The following is a 19,472-nucleotide window of genomic DNA, read 5'->3' as shown; positions in this document are numbered from 1 at the left end:
TAATTTTGAGGTAAGTATGCAGCATTTTTAATAATTCGTTCGTCAAATGCAAGATTCTGGGTACTTGATCAAAATTGATTTAGAAGAAGATTCTGAACTAATTAACGACTGATGATCGGACTTCAAATTCCGTAGTTGAATTGTCGGGCAAAAAATGATTAGGAATATATTTCAGTATTTTTTATCCAATTAAAAATCAATACTGGGACTTTATTTACTGATATTCGTGTCGTAAAATAAATTATATACAATAAATTGTAGTGAATGAAAAAAAATTTGATCTTTTAAATTTGTAACAAAAACAAGATAAACCTACATACAAGACAGAATAATGTGACAATAGTTAAGTTTCTCAGAACTCCTGTATTAGGCAGCTTCTTCGTCAAGAATTTCCTCATCTTCGAATGCCTCTTCGTCGTCTGCGGTTGCTTCCTATAATCATAATTGAATATTCAATTAATCGGGTTCCATGACTACTGTTAATTTAAAGAAAGTGGCAGTTATTTGAGTTACTATTAAAACTTTTGAACAATGACAGTTTTCTTACCTGATATTGCTGATATTCTGAGACAAGATCGTTCATGTTGCTCTCTGCCTCTGTGAACTCCATTTCATCCATACCTTCACCAGTGTACCAATGAAGGAAAGCTTTGCGCCTGAACATAGCGGTGAATTGTTCGCTTATACGCTTGAAGATTTCTTGAATAGCGGTGGAGTTGCCAATAAAAGTAGAAGACATCTTCAGTCCCTTAGGAGCGATGTCGCATACGGCAACCTTAACATTATTTGGAATCCATTCAACAAAGTAACTCGAATTCTTGTTTTGAATATTAAGCATTTGCTCGTCAACTTCTTTCATAGACATCTGCCCTCTGAATATGGCAGCTACTGTCAAATACCGTCCATGACGAGGATCACACGCTGCCATCATATTTTTTGCATCGAACATCTGTATAAATCATTGCATAATAATTTGTAGATTATCGGTTTATGCAATATTCACATCATTCTCTGAAAAATTATTATTTTACTTGTTGCGTGAGCTCTGGCACAGACAAGGCTCGATACTGTTGGCTACCACGTGCTGTGAGCGGTGCAAATCCAGGCATAAAGAAGTGTAGACGCGGGAAAGGTACCATGTTAACTGCGAGTTTGCGCAAGTCAGCATTCAGTTGACCTGGGAACCTCAAACACGTTGTGACACCAGACATGGTGACCTGCAATTGTGAGAAATGATATTCAAAAAGGTCCACATTTATTTATTTCGTGTCTTTGAGTGACATTGATATTTCACTTGAACGCGACATAATAGTATTCGAAACAAATATATGTAATTATTTTTGACATGGACACCGATGTAATAAGAAGAAACAGATACTCACAGAGACAAGGTGGTTCAGATCTCCATAAGTGGGGGATGTAAGCTTTAGAGTACGGAAACAAATATCATACAAGGCTTCATTGTCGATGCAGAATGTTTCGTCTGTATTTTCTACAAGCTGGTGAACTGATAAAGTGGCATTGTAGGGTTCCACTACTGTGTCTGATACCTAGAAGGAAAGAACCAATAAAACTTCATGTTGACGTAAAAGAAAAATAATGAAAAAACTATTTAATAAAGTTCTGCACATTAAAATAATTGCAGTAGCAGTTTTCGATCACTTCATTCTAATAGATATGATATTTCCTACTAGAAACTGCATTTCACCTTTGGAGATGGTACGACACTGAAGGAGTTCATAATACGGTCCGGGTACTCTTCTCTGATTTTGGAAATGAGTAATGTTCCCATACCAGAGCCGGTTCCACCTCCAAGAGAGTGGGTCAGCTGGAATCCCTGAAGACAGTCACAGCCCTCTGATTCTTTTCTGACTACATCCAAAACAGCGTCTACCAACTCTGCACCTTCTGTATAATGACCCTTTGCCCAATTGTTTCCTAAAATAATTCGATTTGTTCGTAAAAAAGCGGTATATTATTACTGACACATCATTGTCGCAAAGTATAACATGTCAACGACCGTGATTATTGTTCCTTGCATTCTGCTAATGACGATTTAATTGATTGGACAGAAACATAATCAATTTTTTAAATAAGCATACCCAGACAGAAAAATCAATAGCGTACTTACCGGCTCCACTTTGTCCGAAGACGAAGTTGTCAGGTCTAAAAATTTGACCAATAGGACCACTTCGGATAGAATCCATAGTACCGGGTTCCAAGTCGACGAGTATGGCACGTGGGACAAACTTGTGACCTAAAGAGAAATATGTTCAACATTGTGTTGATGAAATGTGTTACTAGTATATACTTCTATGAGGTTCAATTCTTAGACTGTAAAGCTTTGAGGAAATCATATGCTTATGGCTATCTTATTAACGTCTTATTAACGTCTCCTTACTGCTTGCTTCATTGTAGTAAACATTGATACGCTCCAGTTGAAGGTCGTTGGTTCCAACGTAATTTCCAGTTGGGTCAATACCATGTTCATCTGAGATTATTTCCCAGAACTGTAACAGAAAGCCATCAGTTTGAGTACAATTTTCGTTAACAAACACTTCACAAAGTATCAACTGTTTTTATGAATTGTATGAATTAAACGTATAATAATCCTGTATTTCATACATCGAAATCAAAATTTTATTCAACATATAAAATCGTAAAATATATCAATGGATATCGTTCAGTTCATTCAAAGTTACACTTTGCTATTTTAAATTGCAATTGAATACAGATGGTTTGGTATGAATTGAATTAATTTTATAACTTAATTATCGACTAATTACGGTGAGCCCAAAATAATTTTCAGATGTTCCTCATAAGATAAAGAAAATGCGTCAGGGCAGGAATAACATTCCAGTATTGTAACAAAATTCGATACCAGTTTAACATGTATTATTTATTTAACGACCGTATATGCATACAATCAGTATGCAATATAATTTGCGATTGTTTTTACATACAACCACTGCAATGTAATCAGTAAATTGAAGTAAAACTGTTCGCTGGATGAAGAATATTTTATTCCAATTCGCACACAGTGTAGAATTATGTGTCCCGTCTCTTTGTATGCGAATATAACTATCGTTGCCAAAAAAAGGAAGACGACATCAACAACACGTCATCTTCGGAAAGAATTGCAAGCTATATATATGTAATGGTATAAGTATGATTATGGCATTAGCTCAACAAGCCTGCATCCGCTCTGTTAACCGTTGACGCAGGATTCCAATTTCATTTCGTACAGTAGCAATGATCCCGTATCTCTGAACTTCTTTCATTTCATAAATGTTTAACACACTCAAGTGCGGGTACCTATACCACTTTGTGCATTCTCACAACAGATCGCGCCGATTAATTGATTTCGATCGTCAGTGAAATAAGATGAGACCAAGGAGTTCCCTTGCCGTTTAGACTTATCTCAACTTCATATTACAATATCAATGTATACCCGGTGTAATCCAGATGCTGGATACGATAAATCGGAAACTATAGCGACGATAAAGTCTTACTGGTTTGAGACGGAAATCGCGGTAAAGCTCTACATAGCAACTGTATATTGAGATTAATATAACGCTCTACCTATGCACAATGTTTCTTTGAGCTAATTACAAATAACATCTTGCCATCTTGTATTAAAAGCAAGAAATAACATCAAAAAACAACACGACTTACTTCGATAATAACAGTAATAATTTTTAAACTATATAAGTTGCACAACGGTATCAACTTGAATTGGCACAATAATGGTTCATTGATTCGATATGGCCGAAGGCACAATTCACAGTCACGAACTTAATTGCACCTTTTTCATGCAACATGTTTTGGACTCATATAAGGAATAATGTCCTCAATGGTTTTAAATTTCGACCTCTTCGATTCTAAACTTATTGGTAGCAATTTCTTACGCAACGTGTTCCACTTTCATTGGAAAGTGGTGAATGCAGAAACTTTATAATTGTAGAGCCACTTTTGGAGAACCATGTATAATACATAAATATACTTGTAACGTTGATATTTACCGTGCCTTTTCATTATATTATTATATAGATGGGCAGGGGAAGCAGTTAAGCGATAAGAGTTATCAGGGCATTGAAACGCGTATACATATATACGTATATACATATATGTTCACATACCATAAGCTTTTTCTGATTACAATCAATGCCAGCCGTTGTACCAACAGTGAATCATCTTACACGGAAAAAAGACGAGTTGATATATCACGATTCTACTGCATCTATTACAGATCGAATTAAGTTGGAACGATTACATGGCCATTACGAACACGTAAGAAAAAGGAGGAATTTTGACTAATTGTGTGCAATAATTATATTATTTGTAGTTAAATAGGTCCTCAATCCGCCTGCGGTTAGGCAACCGTATTAACTTTCACCGCGGCTCTATACATATACACCATATTCGATATGTACACACATATAATTTACTTACAATTAGTACCAGATTTGGGTTTACGGGTAAAATACGTAAAATACATGTCCTTGAGAGTTACGAATAAGTAGTAGAATCTAGGTGTATTTCATTTTTGCATATAAATACAGTACAAGGGAAAAGCGAGCATGCGTTTTACCTACTTTACCTAATGGTTAGGATAATAATTGCATCGATTCAAACAGTCACGTACGAGTTGCAAATCTCGGCCGAATATAAGCTAGCTAGCTCTTAAAATAAATCTAGGTACACGGTCGATGACCTCGCTTGATTATACAATGATTTTAAGTTTCAACGGTGAAATATTAGGGACAATAGATAATAATAATAGTAGCTTTGTAACGCGTCGAAGTAAAACCGTAAATGATATTGAAACTAATTGCGCACTTTCAAGAATAACTCTATAATTCGTACCATTATATACATCAATACGGTGAAATCTGTTTCAGAATCCCTCGCATCGACTTAAAGTTTAGTGACCGAATGACTTCATTTGGATGTGACCATAAATTCTCCCGCGAAACAAAACGAAGCACACCGAAAAACCATAATATCTGAGCGTCTTTTGCGGTCGAGACGTCAGTCAGCTATTTGAAATCCGGAAACTTATTTGCCTTTTTCAATATCCTGATTTCTCGTAATTTCATCGATGCACATACATTGCGGAACAGGTGAATTTCTCAACTCCGCAACGCCAAGAGAATGTTGTGCACCGGCAGTCAGCTTCGGCTGGTTCACGGGTTGCTGACCCATAAGGTCCAGCAGCAACGCGCACATCGACTGCAAGGGCAACCGGTCCGTTTTCTGGAACTTGTTAGCAGACCCCCAAGGAATCGCATGGCATTCAACGTAAGCCCTGTCGCGTTCTGTTGTGGGTTACTCTAGTGCAATTAAAACTTTGCATCACTGCGTTGTTCGTCAAAGACGCAGAACACAAAGCTAAAGTAAAGCATCGCGATTTGCAAACAGATCATGCATTCATATACCTATATGTGCAAGAAAACAGAGGTTTCAATACTCGTTTTTAATTGTCACAAGACTACAGGGAATCTGAAATTTATTTAAATTCATATTGACAAAAATCACTGACTCGTATCTTTGACTTGATTCTTGAACGTATCCATAGCACTACGATAATAATATTCTAATGAATTCACAATATTGATCATACAAATGCTGAATTTCGGAGAAATCAAATTACAGAAAAAGGTCAAGATGTTCTCTTTGATGTTGATTGGTATCGCTGGTTTGCCGTTAGCCTGCCTCTGCAACGTTAAACGCTTCCGACGCAAAGAACGAGAAGAAAGCACGTAGACTTGCGAGTAGCAGCTGCCGACGGCTGAGCGATTGACGAACGTGGTCCTAATTACTCGAAGAGAACTCACTGCTTTTTAGCCATTATTTTTTCGAATCGTATTGCATCGCTCGGTTTCCCGTATTGTTCAATTGACTATAGAAAAACGAAATATTGCTTCATTGCTTACCGCTTTGTTACTTTTATTGGAAGTTTATTTATCGATAAAATGCTGACGGGTTTGGGATAAACGAATTATTAAGACGAGTCCAGATTTGAAATTTTTACCGGGCGGTCTTCCAAGCCTGAGTGCAGCACGCATTGACAATCTCATAATTAGAGCGAGACAAGTATATTCACCGCAGAAAGCACTTCATTTACATGGATATGTATTTGCATCCGACGTGCAGATTCAGCTTGTACGTAATTCGAAGCTCCGTTAATGTCAATTCCTAGAGATCTTCTCACATCTCGAGACATTTTGATGATTATATTTCAGATCACCGTCGCACACGAATTGCTGCCAGACGAACTCGTGAATAAATACTTATTTATAGATACAAGAATTTTTTACATCACGCGCGAATGATCTTTCGGAGAGAAACGCATATATATTTCAACCGTCACAATGTCTCTGCATATACGAGGTAGAAATGGATAAAATTTCTCACAGTTCGTATACTGTATGGAAAAAATCTATAGACATACGAAAGTATCGTTAGTTTGTCCGAATATTGAAAAGGTGTGATCAAATAAATAAACTATGCATAATATAACGAATATAAAAAATTAAGTTGCGGTTATTTATGATGCGTAAAAATTACGCAATAGGATTAAATGTTAAAGATACAGAGACACCTGGCAGGATTTAGCAGCTTGTGAATCCTGCTGAACCTAAATCCATCTTTTTTCTTGATAAGGTTTCACATTACGGAGATACGAGTACACAAGTATACCGTGTTATACGTTACAGGTATACGGCAGGCGTATCCATCGATCCTTGTCCGGGGGTTGCGAAAATTGTTTTTGCTTACTATTAGACTATTTTAACCAGACAAATAGGTAAATTTCGAGAGGTATGGTAGATACTGCGGAACCAGTGACAACTATTACTGGCTCAAACATTTGAACAATGCATCAGGGGTAAGGTCAGGGAACCAAATCGTTCGTCGTTTTACAAATGATTGTGTACCTTTATTTACGTACGCACTTCTTTGACGCAGCCATTACGACTCTGCCCCCGGATTCACAACGAATTCCAATGTATGCAGATTTTTTGCTAGAACTCGTAAAGATAAATTGAAATTTTGGCTTATTAACAGATTGATATTATTGCTCGTATTGTTAGCAGGTGAAAAAATTAATTTTTTTTTTTATCAGAGTCCGAATGATACACAACTGAAAATATTCACCTTCTCGAATATTCTAAAGGTATCCGTGCAAGCGACTTCCAGGAAATTGCACACCACCCCATAGCAGACGGTGTGAGTAATATGACGAGGAAAATGTATAATGGTACGAATACTTAGTAAATTCTGCAACATCACTGATTCGTCCTGAATCATAAGCGATCAATAGGTACATAGATTCGTAAGTAGGGATCAATGTATAGATATTTATTAGAGAGGGACATAAATTTGAACAGAATTATTAACTGTACATATAATATATTTCAGCGATTTATTTCAGGTCTATAATCAGAAACGCGATATCTAATCATTTCGGATCTATTGATTGAATTTGATTTAAGACATGTGAATCATCTTCGTCTGACAGTTTCTTAGAGTTCGAATTGTGGTATCTGCCTCTCTTTCAAATCACGCATCGTTGCATCGTCGCGATGACCGTTGAGAATTATAAGCGGTGCACAATGGCGGCAAACAAGTTACGAATTGAATGACGCCACGCGAGGATAATTCCGAACCGGTAGCCGACGCAGTTTTCACACTTTTAGATATGACATATCGTTGCGTTTGGTGTAAATTTGATACAGGAAGTAAAATGTAACTCGCCTACAACTACATGCGGCTCTCACGCACGAAACCGGAAGTAAATGAATTATAAAATGTAGTTGAATGATGGTCGAAAATTTGTTCTAGTGATATTAAAATTGAGAGAATTAGTGGACGGCTAGTCGAGGTAGCTATAGACGTCTATGCATGCTGCCACAGCTGCAGACATGGCGCGAGAGAAATGATACGGGAAAAGCGAAGACACGCGAGAGAAGAAGCCTTTGCACTCTCGTATTAATAGACCGCGGAATCGCGTTTATTTCAAGCAACCATTCCACACACTCTCTCTTTTCTCGGGGTTAAAACTAGCCGGGAAGAAAACGGAAGAAAGGAAAATTAAACCGCGGGGGCGTTACGAAGAACTTATGTCTCGGGTTGCGTTCTTTCATTGAAACCCGGATCTGTAAAAAGTTTCAAACACGTGTGCTTTGAAACTAATAATAACAATGACAAAATTTTGTGAGCAGAAACCACGCCACAACGACGTCAGCAGCTCGTTTTGTTTATTCACTAAATCCAGAAATTTAAATTCTTCAACCTCAATCAATTTAAATTAAATATCAAGTTTACAATAATAATTTCTCTGAATAATGTGTAAATTTTGTTGAAATTCTTCGAAAACTTTATACCTGCATGTATCGAATATATTAAATCGGCCTTGCAGCAGGATATAAAAATAGAATCGCGATGAAAACTTGGGCGCGAATAATGAACTCATCGTCAGTTAATTTTACTCTGCTGCGTAGCTATATATCAAATTATTGTCAGAATGCACTCATTTATGTATTCAGTATTACAAATTGTATGCGCGATGAATGATTAAACTCGCGGTGTACGTATGTACTATCATGTATAGACATCCGCTGTAGATATGCTTTCTGATGTTAGGTTTCAGTAGTAATAACAATAGTTCATATTTTCTCACGAATTCACACTCGATTGGGGCACAATGCGGACCTGTTGAGGCACGCACAATACATATTTATTTTTCTATTGTGTCCGATGCTTACGCAGCGGTTACTCGCCGGGAAGTAATGTTTGAATTCTCGCGTTGGTAAAGTTCAGAACTTATCCCACATGTGAATTGAGGCAAAATGGAAGAATAAAAACATTCGACATTCGACATTCGACACGGCCGATTCGTAGGCCACGTTCTTTCTTTCTTATATTATTTTTTTCCTTACATCAAGCCGCAGCGTAGAAACCGGAATAAGGCCGGCAATGACCGTTCTTGTTGGAGATGATGGCTAACCGTGTGGTGGCGGCCATTGCGTAGCACATGGGCGAGTGCAATTATTTTATTTCGCCGCATGTGTGAAAGTAATTCTAATATCTTGATTATAAAACCGCGAGCAGGTTGGTTATGCGAAATATGTGCGATACGGTTGGTGCGTCACGATGGAATACACAGTGCTGCCTATTATTATGAGATCAACTTGCCGGCTAGACCTTCGTACGATAAGACAAAATACGCGTGAAAACACCCCGCCAAACAAAACGCGAAATGGAATATTTCATGCTTAGTTAGCAAGAAGCTGCAGGTAGAATCCAACAATAGGTCACATACCGTGGTCACGATTAAACATGCGTGGCACAATTCTAGAGTGTTTTATTTACTATTTGAATGGTATTATTGTACATTTTAACTAGCGGATCGAGTTTGGTCCCGCGTTTCAACAACGGGGCTGGTCAACTCAACCGGCATAGCAACCGTAAGATAAAAAAAAAAATCAACCGGGATCATAAAAATGTCCACGTTCTCATATTGGCGAAAATTGGAGACTCAAGGCACGTAGACTGGTAGAATTCCTCGCGGTTCATACGTCTACCGGTTTTTTGCAATAATAACGGATACGACCTCAACTCCTGTAAGATGTGATGCTGCGACTAGTTTCAGCTCGGAAATTTTCAATATTAAACAGTCGCTCACCTTTGAGCCTATCTGGTTACCGCACTGGCCGGCCTGGAGATGGACGATTTCCCTCATGTTCGTTTTGTACTGCTGATTATAATGTGGATGATATTTGATCCTTTTACCCCACTACGTGTCTCGCTCCCAAGTTGCAACGGCGACGGCGCTTGAAAGACTGAGGAGTGAGGTGAGTGAGGTCACAGACAACTTATAGAGTGAGGTACTGAGGTGCTGGCTGGTTCGGTTCAACGCCGCCAAACCTTCGGAGATGCCACGACCGCGATCCAGGGTTTGCAGTTCAAATTCCGACCATCACCCGACGGAATCCGAATAAGCCCGAGGGTGCGTGGCGGTATATGGAAATCCTATTCGAATCTTGCAATATTCAGGATATCGTTCAAGCATTCGTCGTCTGGAAACAGTTTTCAGTCAATGATACATTCGATATAGATTTCGACAGCACAATTTTTTGTCTTTGGCCTAAAAATATATTTCAAGTGTTGTTGAAATTTTTTGAAATCCTATTTGGTTTTACAGGGGAACCAGTTTTGCTCACTAGGGATCATTTTGCCCGCCTCTACCCTACTTAAGAAATCACTTCAGAAATCGGCTGAAAACATGATATTATAAATGCATCGAAATAAAGCTATGTAGGTATGAAACAGCATTTGGAGTTTGGAAAAAAAACAACCCTATCGACTTATTAATTTATTTAAAACCCCGCATCCACGACTTGGATTCACTGCATAAAAAATATAGCATACAGGTTTCTTTTGTGCTTAGAGGAATAAAACATTTTTTTAAAAGTACCAAAAAATCTGATAACCCAATGTGTGCAGAAGGTGGATAAAAGTTTTTTCTCCTTGTTCATACATGTGATACAATGAATGTGTATCTCAATAACTGAGAGAAGGGTGTGAGTGAAAATGTTCATTTTCCTGCATTTTTTTGTAAATTAAATCAATGAAAAGTTCACATACGTATGAGAATTACAAAAATGTTTCAGCACTTTACCACATTTTTCTCACTTTAGATATAGATGTTTAAGTAGATAATAACTAAATTGTGGAATAATAAATATAGTTGTGTAATCTAGTTAAGTTATAAATTTTTTTATATACAAATTACATAATTATTACACATTTCAATACTGGTAATAGGAAGTTTAATTAACCTAGTAGTGATTCCATCCTGGTATTGGAATCCCTGGAATCCAGTTTCGTCCAGATACTGCAACAACCAATGTCATGAATTACTATTCAGTGTGTGCACTTGATGTGCAACAAGTTATTTCGTGTTATTTCCAGGTTACCAAACTATGGTTCACTTTTACCATCGATTTTTAGAAATTGAATAAGTTAAAATCCGTCGTGAATATGCATAAAGAAGTAGTTGGCTGATGGCTCTTGCAAATTTTAGTCAATTTACAAGGGAATACGCTTTAGTTTATGGTCAAGGCTGCATTTCGAGGAGAAAGTTCAACCTTATAAATTCTCAATCAAACTTTTTGGTCACAGCAATTTAACTTCAAACCAGCAGAAAGTAGTAACTATCTAATACAGTTTTAGATAAAAATTTTATGAAACTCGTCCAATACTACGAAAACATGAGAAGATTACTAACCTCCTGCAACAGCATTGAGTTTCTGAGTTTCCTCAGGGCTTAGTTTAAGTATAGTATTAAGTACAGGTATAAGATGACTGCGCTCATCGCCATTCTTCAATGTGATAAACTGAAATATATTGAAAATATGTTAAGAAGACATGTTTCAAGGGAACCAAATAGCAAAAATTTTGTAATCTTTTGGATGAGAGCACGGACATATGAATGAAACAGGCACTCATAGCTATAAACTGTAAAATTGGAAGTGGTTGTCGTATGATAAAGATTATTGTAATTCAAAAGAAATATTCCACCATTGCACCATCTTTGTACAAACAAATAGTATATCGTGACTGGTGATTTTGTATGCAAATTTAAGTGAATAAGTTTGAAAAAAGCTAAATTCAGTTGGTTATTACCTTAAAAACAATATTTTTTAGGTATTCAAAATTGTTTCCATGTTTTTCTCTCTCTATGCTACGCTGTTGTGTGCGAATATCTTCTTTGAGAAGTTGGTTAAGCTGTGTCAATTTAGCAATATCTCTCTCTGCATCAGCCAGCAGTACCGTTAAATGCTTAACACGTCGTTCACACACTTCATAAGTCTGGCGGTCCACGGTTAGAGACAACGGTGGCATTACAGTTGTGTGATAATCATCTGGGGAATTGAGTAACTCATCTAGTGACATCAGAGGCTGCTTACGATGCTTTTCTGTGTTGACTACTACTGAGGAGGACGAATCTACACTTTCAGATCCCTGAATGAAGAAAAAGTAGTCAAGAAATGCCGTTTACAGTCGTGTAATATTCATAATGAGTAAAGAGCGTTTGCCAATTGATTTTTCAGAAGTACCTATATCAGTATCGAATAAGTAAATCTAACGTAAGTACCTCTCCTTCCTCTCTTTCCAGAAGTGGTATTCCTGAGGATCTAGAATCATGCTCGAGCTCCGAATAATGTTCTACATATTTATCTGAATAATTTTGATTAATTGTAGTGTCGTTTGATCCCTCGAGCATCATTTTCTGTTTTTCCATTTGCATATTCTGAAACTCTTCATGGTGCTTCTCTTCCAACGCAAATATCTCATGCTGAAAACAAAATTACAGTGAGTTTGGGCAGGTTCATAAATCCAGCAACCATGGTGCATTTCAATGATAACTCAAGTTGATAGGCTTCGAAATTTTGTACGGACTTCAACAAAATTTGTATATGTCTGTAGCATTGCAATATAACATTACTTTATGCTTAGTTTGCATTGAGTCTATTTCTTCTTTGTGTTGGCGTTCCATTTGCTGAATTTTATTAGCACTTGAACGCAACTGTTCTGTCACAGAGGAAAGTTCTTGATGTAGCATCGATATTTTTTGATTGCATTCTTTTTCGTTCTGTATTGCATGATTTCGTTCCTCTTCCACGACAGCAATTTCTCTTCTGAGATTCTCGATCTGTAATCTATAAAAAAGTAACCCTTACATATCTTCTTACCTGCAATGCATAGTTCCCTAGAAAACTAACATTTATATGTAAATACAATATGTTAAATTGATAAAAAACGTAATACACGAATATCATATTTTTGTTTGGAGAAACTAACATCAGCTAAAGTTCCAGTCTGTGACTAGGAATAAATTAGTTTACAATGTCTCAACTTGTGTTCACTTTGTATGCAATTCTTCAATACTGAATGATTTATACCTATAATAATATTTATGAATAAAATGAGTAAGTTGAGTAAGTACTAACGTATAATAATCTAGTTTATCACGAAGAAGGGCAGCGTGGGTCCGAGCATGTTCAAGTTCCTCTTCAACTTCGACTGTACTTCTGCCACCATCCTTACCCTGACTTTGCTTTGTCCTGAGTACGCTTTGTGCTCGTAACTTATACCCTGTGAACTCTTCATGCAATGCCTCTAACTCCTGGTTCCCCCTGGCAATTACAGCATTCAGCCTTGTTATTTCGGATTCCAAGGTTTTGATCTACAAATATGCAAAATGGATCATGTCGATTTGTTTAAAAGTCGTGTGAATAAATATTTCTACACTACCTGCCCATCGCATTGTCTCTTTTGATTCTGTCTGTCATTTATAGCGATGTCTAGTTCAGACATAAGCTTATTTATTTTCGTAGATAGTTCGTCTTTTTCTTGAGACAATGTTCTCAGTTCGTTATTCAATTTATCCATTATTTTTTTTTCATCGTCTGCTTTACGTTTGATTTCACACATTTCTTGCTTAATAGCTTCGTTTTTTTCACCCAAGACAGTAATCTGATTAGCTTTCGCGAGGCAAGTGTCTTTCAGCTCTGATATTTGCATTTCCAAGTTTGAAATTGTTTCTAAATGCTTGTCCACTGTTTTTTGCATGCTGTTTCGCTTAGAAGATTCGTTTTCAAGCTTTGCTTTTAAATCTTCGACACTTTTCTGCAACCATGAACGGAAAAATATAGCGCGACTCTCGAATTTGAATTGGAAAAGCTTTACCCTAATAATTTTTGAACAATTCTTTTTACTTTTGTGGCGATATTGATACGTAAAAACAGAAAAATTTTTCCTATTTGCAAATATAATAAGTGTTATTAGTAAATTCAGTTTCGAATTGCTTTCCTCACCTCATAATTCTGCACTTCTAAAGAAAGAACACTTTTGGTATTACATTCTTGTTTTGTCGCTTCAAGTTTAGCCTTAGTTGTTTTGTGAGCTTCTTTCTCCAAGTTGAGACTAGTTTTCATTTCTTCATATTCTTTATCTTTCTGTTCTCTGATCATTATTTCCGCTTTTCTCTCATCCTTCAACGCTTTTATTGTATCTTGACATTGTTTGACAAGAGTTTCGAGTCTAGACTGCTCCTTGGTGAAACGATCAACTTCAGCAGTCAGACGAGTGATAGTATTTTTTTTTTCATACAAAGCCTCTTTCAAGGACGAGTTGTCCATACACAAAGTCTCCAGATTCTTCGACAGCTTCTTGTTCTCATCTTTTGCCTGTTCCAAGTTGTCCTGTACCTTGTCGTACTCAGATTGAATTGTCTGATGAATAGGGTACAGAACAATAGTGACATTATATCATGAGTTTTAGGCCACGATGTTAGGCTTGAACTAATTTATCAGCAGTGATTACCTTCTCTTTCGTTGAATAAGGCTAGAAAAATTGTGACACAGTTGTTTTGAGTATAATTACCTGTAATTTCTTGGCATTATCTGAAATTTGAATAATTCGATTTTGAAGCTCTTCTTTGTCGGAGATAATTTTATTCTTCTCAGCTTCGGATTTTTGAAGCAGTTCAGTGAGATCGGAGACCTTGTGTCTTAATTTAACGGCATAAACTCGAAACTGAAATATGCAAGTATGAAGCTTATAAGACCTTATGATGACTGAGAAAAACTTTTTTCATAATGCATGGGGAATATAAAATTTTCAGGGGTATACAAGCTGTTTGTGGGAAGATGAAAGCACATATTATGAAAGCATAAGACTGCAGTATCACGCCAGATATTATACCTTGTTATATCGTTCTTCGAGGGACTCTTTTTCCTCAGGCTTCGCAGAAGTCTCGCTAGCAACTGACGTCGACTTTGACGCCTAGAATCAGTTCAGAAAGTTTTCTTTACCATTGGCATTAACAGGCCTAAGAATACACAATGTCGCACTACTACAACTGTTAATCTGAGATTGCAGCTAGTGCCACGTTTGGCGTATTTAATAATTTAAGTGTACATAGTCAATTGCACAAAAGGATGATTACCTCGCTATTGTCAACCTTAGGGGATTCATTTTCCATCCTCAAATCTGCTTTAACTAGATCTAGTGCCAAAAACGATACCTCCAGATCAGAGTCCGACTATTAGGTGACTTATACTCATTCTTGAATGGTCTAGACCAACTTTAATCTGACTTGCATTTGAGTGTGACGTTTCGTCATAGATATGTAACAAAATTCAACAGCTCGTATATGCTGTTTAAAAGCCACGGCGTACTATCAGCTGATGTCTTTGCAAAAATAAATGTAAATCTATCGATACTTAATATCGAAGTCAAATTCTCAGGAGAATCGATACATAGGCTGAACTTTCATGATACCGTGTTCTTGACAAATAGGAATGCCGATAAAACAGGGACGCGCTACCTGGTGGTTAGTATCAGTTAGTATCACGGAGTTATTCTACTCCGTGGTTAGTATGTATGTAGTAGAATCACAAATATTATTGACATTCCTATTGGTCAAGAACTGAAATCCAGACATAAAGGAAATCATACCGCGTTTGATTGGCCGTCTTCAGATTCCTGTTTGAGCGCATCCCTGCAGATTTACAAAATGCTCTGACCTCCATCAGTTGCAATAGTAAATATGTATACATAATTAAGTTAGTTTTAATTGGATTCATGGTCAACCGTTGAGTGATTTATATTTGAAATAAAACAGTATTTAGTAGACATAATATAAAAGATGATTATTCTAAGAAAGTCCAGTTGCTCAAGAGTTTATGATCTATATAACAATTGTAACAATATAATTCAATTAAAATATATTAATATAAATAATAAATATGTACACGTTCAAGGTAGTTTTGATTAATTCATGTTCCAGCATTGAGTGATTTATATTTGAAATAAAACAGCATTTAGTTTACATAATATAAAAGATGATTATTCTAAAAGAGTCCAGTTGCTTAAAAGAGTTAAGATTCATATAACAATGGTAACAATAAATTGCAATAATATAATTTAATTAAAATCCCTTTCGATATATCTTTTTTATATATCCATAACAAGATGAAGATAACCATTACTATAATAATACATTTGTTAAAATTTTATATAAATATAGTGACAGCTCGTTTCCACACCACCACTAGGGGTAGAGCATTCAGTGCGTTTTTTTTAAACGTGGTATCCCCAATAGGCCTATTCCACGAAGAAGATCGAAATGTAAAATTGATCTCAACGACATTGATCAATTTGTTTTTACATGCAATCCAAATAATGAGAGGAGAAAAGGAGAAAGAAGATTCCCAATCACCACAAAACGTAAGATCTTCAGAATTCTACAGTTCAATTCAAAACAAACTTCATGAAGGAGTATCAATGAAAACGATGATCAACAACTTGGAACGATACTCTTATTTTAAAGTAAAACGAGAACATAACGAAACCTTCTGAAGGAAATCGTAATAAGTCTCGATGCACTTTGTGTTCACTTTGACTGTGAGCTCAGAATTTGCAGATAGAATGATATTTGACAAATTTTACACCGTGAAAACGAAAAAATATAACTAACTCAACTAGACACTTTCAGATTAATTCTTTTTTCTCTGAAACAGAACTGAAACAGACAAAAGGTTGGATTAGCTGAGATAGGCAAAAGTTTGATTTGCTGAAACAGACAGAAGGTTTAATTAGCTTGAAACTGAGGGGTGGTTTAATTAACTAAAACAGACAAAAGGTTTAATTAGCTGAAACAGAGGAAAGGTTTGATTAGCTGAAACAGATAAAAGGTTTGATTAGCTGTAACAGTTAAAAGGTTTGATTAGCTGAAACAGAAAAAAGGTTTGATTAGCTGAAACAGACAAAAGGTTTGATTAGCTGAAACAGACAAAAGGTTTGATTAGCTGAAACAGAAAAAAGGTTTGATTAGCTGTAACAGACATAAGGTTTGATTAGCTGTAACAGACAAAAGATTTGATTAGCTGAAACAGACAAAAGGTTTGATTAGCTGTAACAAACAAAAGGTTTATTCAGCTGAAACAGAGGAAATGTTTGATTAGCTGAAACAGAAAAAAGGTGATTAGCTGAAACAGACAAAAGGTTTGATTAGCTGTAACAGACGAAAGGTTTGATTAGCTGTAACAAACAAAAGGTTTATTTAGCTGAAACAGAGGAAATGTTTGATTAGCTGAAACAGAAAAAAGGTGATTAGCTGAAACAGACAAAAGGTTTGATTAACTGTAACAGTTAAAAGGTTTGATTAGCTGTAACAGACATAAGGTTTGATTAGCTGTAACAGACAAAAGATTTGATTAGCTGAAACAGACAAAAGGTTTGATTAGCTGAAACAGACAAAAGGTTTGATTAGCTGAAACAGAAAAAAGGTTTGATTAGCTGAAACAGACAAAAGATTTGATTAGCTGAAACAGACAAAAGGTTTGATAAGCTGTAACAGACAAAAGGTTTGATTAGCTGTAACAGACAAAAGGTTTGATTAGCTGTAACAAACAAAAGGTTTATTTAGCTGAAATAGAGGAAATGTTTGATTAGCTGTAACAGACAAAAGGTTTGATTAGCTGTAACAGACAAAAGGTTTGATTAGCTGTAACAAACAAAAGGTTTATTTAGCTGAAACAGAGGAAATGTTTGATTAGCTGAAACAGAAAAAAGGTTTGATTAGCTGAAACAGACAAAAGATTTGATTAGCTGAAACAGACAAAAGGTTTGATTAGCTGTAACAGTTGAAAGGTTTGATTGGCTGAAACAGACAAAAGGTTTGATTAGCTGTAACAGACAAAAGGTTTGATTAGCTGAAACAGACAAAAGGTTTGATTAGCTGAAACAGACAAAAGGTTTGATTAGCTGAAATAGATAAAAGGTTTAATTAGCTGAAACAGTGGAGAGGTTTGATTAGCTGAAACACAGAAAGTTGCTACAAGTACAGTGATAAAATCTATGTCGAATCCAACATGATATTCGCGGCGACAATATTGACTTGGATTATTTTTAATAATGACAACAAATTGCATATTTTATTTATTAGTTATCTATTTCTTACCGACATTTATTGAAATAAATATTTTGTTCGACTGGAATTTATAGCTATCAGTGTACTTGTAAAAAAGAATTGCTTTATTGCCCTGGAAGAAAAAGTAATACCATTGTTAAAAAACAAATAATTTTGTACACCTCAGATATTTTTCAAAAATGCCTAGGCCAAGGTTCTTCACTATCATTATACACTCTGCGATTTTTATCTCTGCGCGGCTTATGCCGTGCTTTCTCTCATAATCACAAGGTATCAAGTGGACGCGCAAAAGGCGCGGTCAAACTTGAAAACTTGTTTATTGATAACAAAATTGACTCAACAGCTGAAAGCTAAGCATATCAAGAGTGCTTCACTTTCCCACGTACTATTAGCGAAATCGATGCGCAAAAGGCACGAGCAATCGATTCGCATCATCAATTGTCGCGTTAAAAGCGCGTGCAGTTTCAGTGATTACTCGGCGCACAAAAAGGCGCAATCGAATGAATTGTCAAAAAGTTTCTTATATTTAGAACTTGTCGTAAAAACTCTGTAGAAACCCAATCCACATCTACGTTTTTTCAAATCAGATACACTGCGATGCGGGTTGTTGTTCTCAGATACGAATCAAGTTCGGGAGGGAGGTTGGAGAGCATGCATTATTGTGTGGCGTGACGGTCGGCGGTCCTCTTCAACGCGAAGTCTTCGAGCTCAGCATCTCTCCCTATCTAGCGTACCACGGAACGCGATAGATAGTCCAGAGATGAGTTTTGCCCATTCAAACGATCACAGAGATTAATTGAATAAAATAATGATGGATAATGACTGAATAATTGAATTGAATAACAGCTAGTAAATAATTGCAGAGTACAATTATTGAAAAATTCAACCTTCTTAATATTCAAATACTGATAAATAGGCTAGACTTGGATACAGAGTCTTTCAATTGTTTTGGGATTAAATGTCTGTGATAGTTTGACGCTGTCGATTACAAAAGATAGTGACATCACGATACATCGCGACCTTCCTACCCTCGCCTGATTCCCAACGGAACCACCCAACGGAAATGTTGAAAAAAAAATTCACACGCACATCCACATCAAACCCTGCGACGTATCCCAAAACGACCACCTACCTCCCCGGTTACCTATATTCGATCTAAACGATTCTCCATTTTTTCCAACACACATCATTCTTCCTCATTCGCGCCGTGGTCACTGTCGCTTACTTTTTCGTTGATTACCTGTAGGGAGAAAAATGTTTTTGTACCATAGTCTGCCTACTCAGAATACAGTACTGCAGTTGTATCACGCCAACCTTAACATTGTATGCGTTATGTTAGAAAATACTGGCAGACTATCGGTACACCAACCTTTTGTAAAATGGATTAAAAACATCCTGTATGCTAATCAGCATTTTTCTAAACGAGCTAAGCTTATAGTTGACTGATACTTGTTGCTTGTTAAAA

The 19,472-nt window shown here is 36.4% G+C and overlaps 2 protein-coding genes across 2 annotated transcripts; both read right to left on the bottom strand.

The window, feature by feature from the left end:
* Positions 1–189: 189 nt before the first annotated feature.
* Positions 190–9,860, bottom strand: LOC124409943 (tubulin beta chain-like). Its single transcript, XM_046887923.1, has 8 exons — positions 9,689–9,860; positions 2,402–2,510; positions 2,132–2,257; positions 1,709–1,938; positions 1,383–1,550; positions 1,032–1,217; positions 548–949; positions 190–432 (listed from the first exon to the last, which is right to left on the bottom strand). The coding sequence occupies exons 1-8, from the start codon at positions 9,743–9,745 to the stop codon at positions 367–369; spliced, it is 1,344 nt and encodes a 447-aa protein (XP_046743879.1). The 5' UTR covers positions 9,746–9,860; the 3' UTR covers positions 190–366.
* A 900-nt stretch (positions 9,861–10,760) lies between these two features.
* On the bottom strand, positions 10,761–15,169 carry LOC124409942 (GRIP and coiled-coil domain-containing protein 2-like). The gene is made up of 11 exons (XM_046887922.1): positions 15,020–15,169; positions 14,776–14,856; positions 14,455–14,607; positions 13,887–14,303; positions 13,324–13,698; positions 13,020–13,255; positions 12,515–12,728; positions 12,164–12,364; positions 11,692–12,030; positions 11,294–11,402; positions 10,761–10,900 (listed from the first exon to the last, which is right to left on the bottom strand). The coding sequence occupies exons 1-11, from the start codon at positions 15,053–15,055 to the stop codon at positions 10,845–10,847; spliced, it is 2,217 nt and encodes a 738-aa protein (XP_046743878.1). The 5' UTR covers positions 15,056–15,169; the 3' UTR covers positions 10,761–10,844.
* Between the last annotated feature and the right edge of the window lie 4,303 nt (positions 15,170–19,472).

Source organism: Diprion similis, chromosome 8 (assembly GCF_021155765.1).
Source record: "Diprion similis isolate iyDipSimi1 chromosome 8, iyDipSimi1.1, whole genome shotgun sequence".
NCBI classification, from domain to species: domain Eukaryota; kingdom Metazoa; phylum Arthropoda; class Insecta; order Hymenoptera; family Diprionidae; genus Diprion; species Diprion similis.
Note: the sequence above shows the minus strand (reverse complement) of the source record. Positions and strands in the feature narration are given on the sequence as shown.

Coding starts and splice junctions, on each gene's coding strand:
- LOC124409942 (XM_046887922.1), bottom strand. CDS start 15,055: ATGGAAAATGAATCCCCTAAGGTTGACAATAGCGAG. Junction 14,304..14,454: donor ATAATGCCAAGAAATTACAG/GTAATTATACTC, acceptor CCTATTCATCAG/ACAATTCAATCTGAGTACGA. Junction 10,901..11,293: donor ACTCAATGCTGTTGCAGGAG/GTTAGTAATCTT, acceptor TGGTTGTTGCAG/TATCTGGACGAAACTGGATT.
- LOC124409943 (XM_046887923.1), bottom strand. CDS start 9,745: ATGAGGGAAATCGTCCATCTCCAGGCCGGCCAGTGCGGTAACCAGATA. Junction 2,511..9,688: donor GTAACCAGATAGGCTCAAAG/GTGAGCGACTGT, acceptor TTTCTGTTACAG/TTCTGGGAAATAATCTCAGA. Junction 950..1,031: donor TGCCAGAGCTCACGCAACAA/GTAAAATAATAA, acceptor TGATTTATACAG/ATGTTCGATGCAAAAAATAT.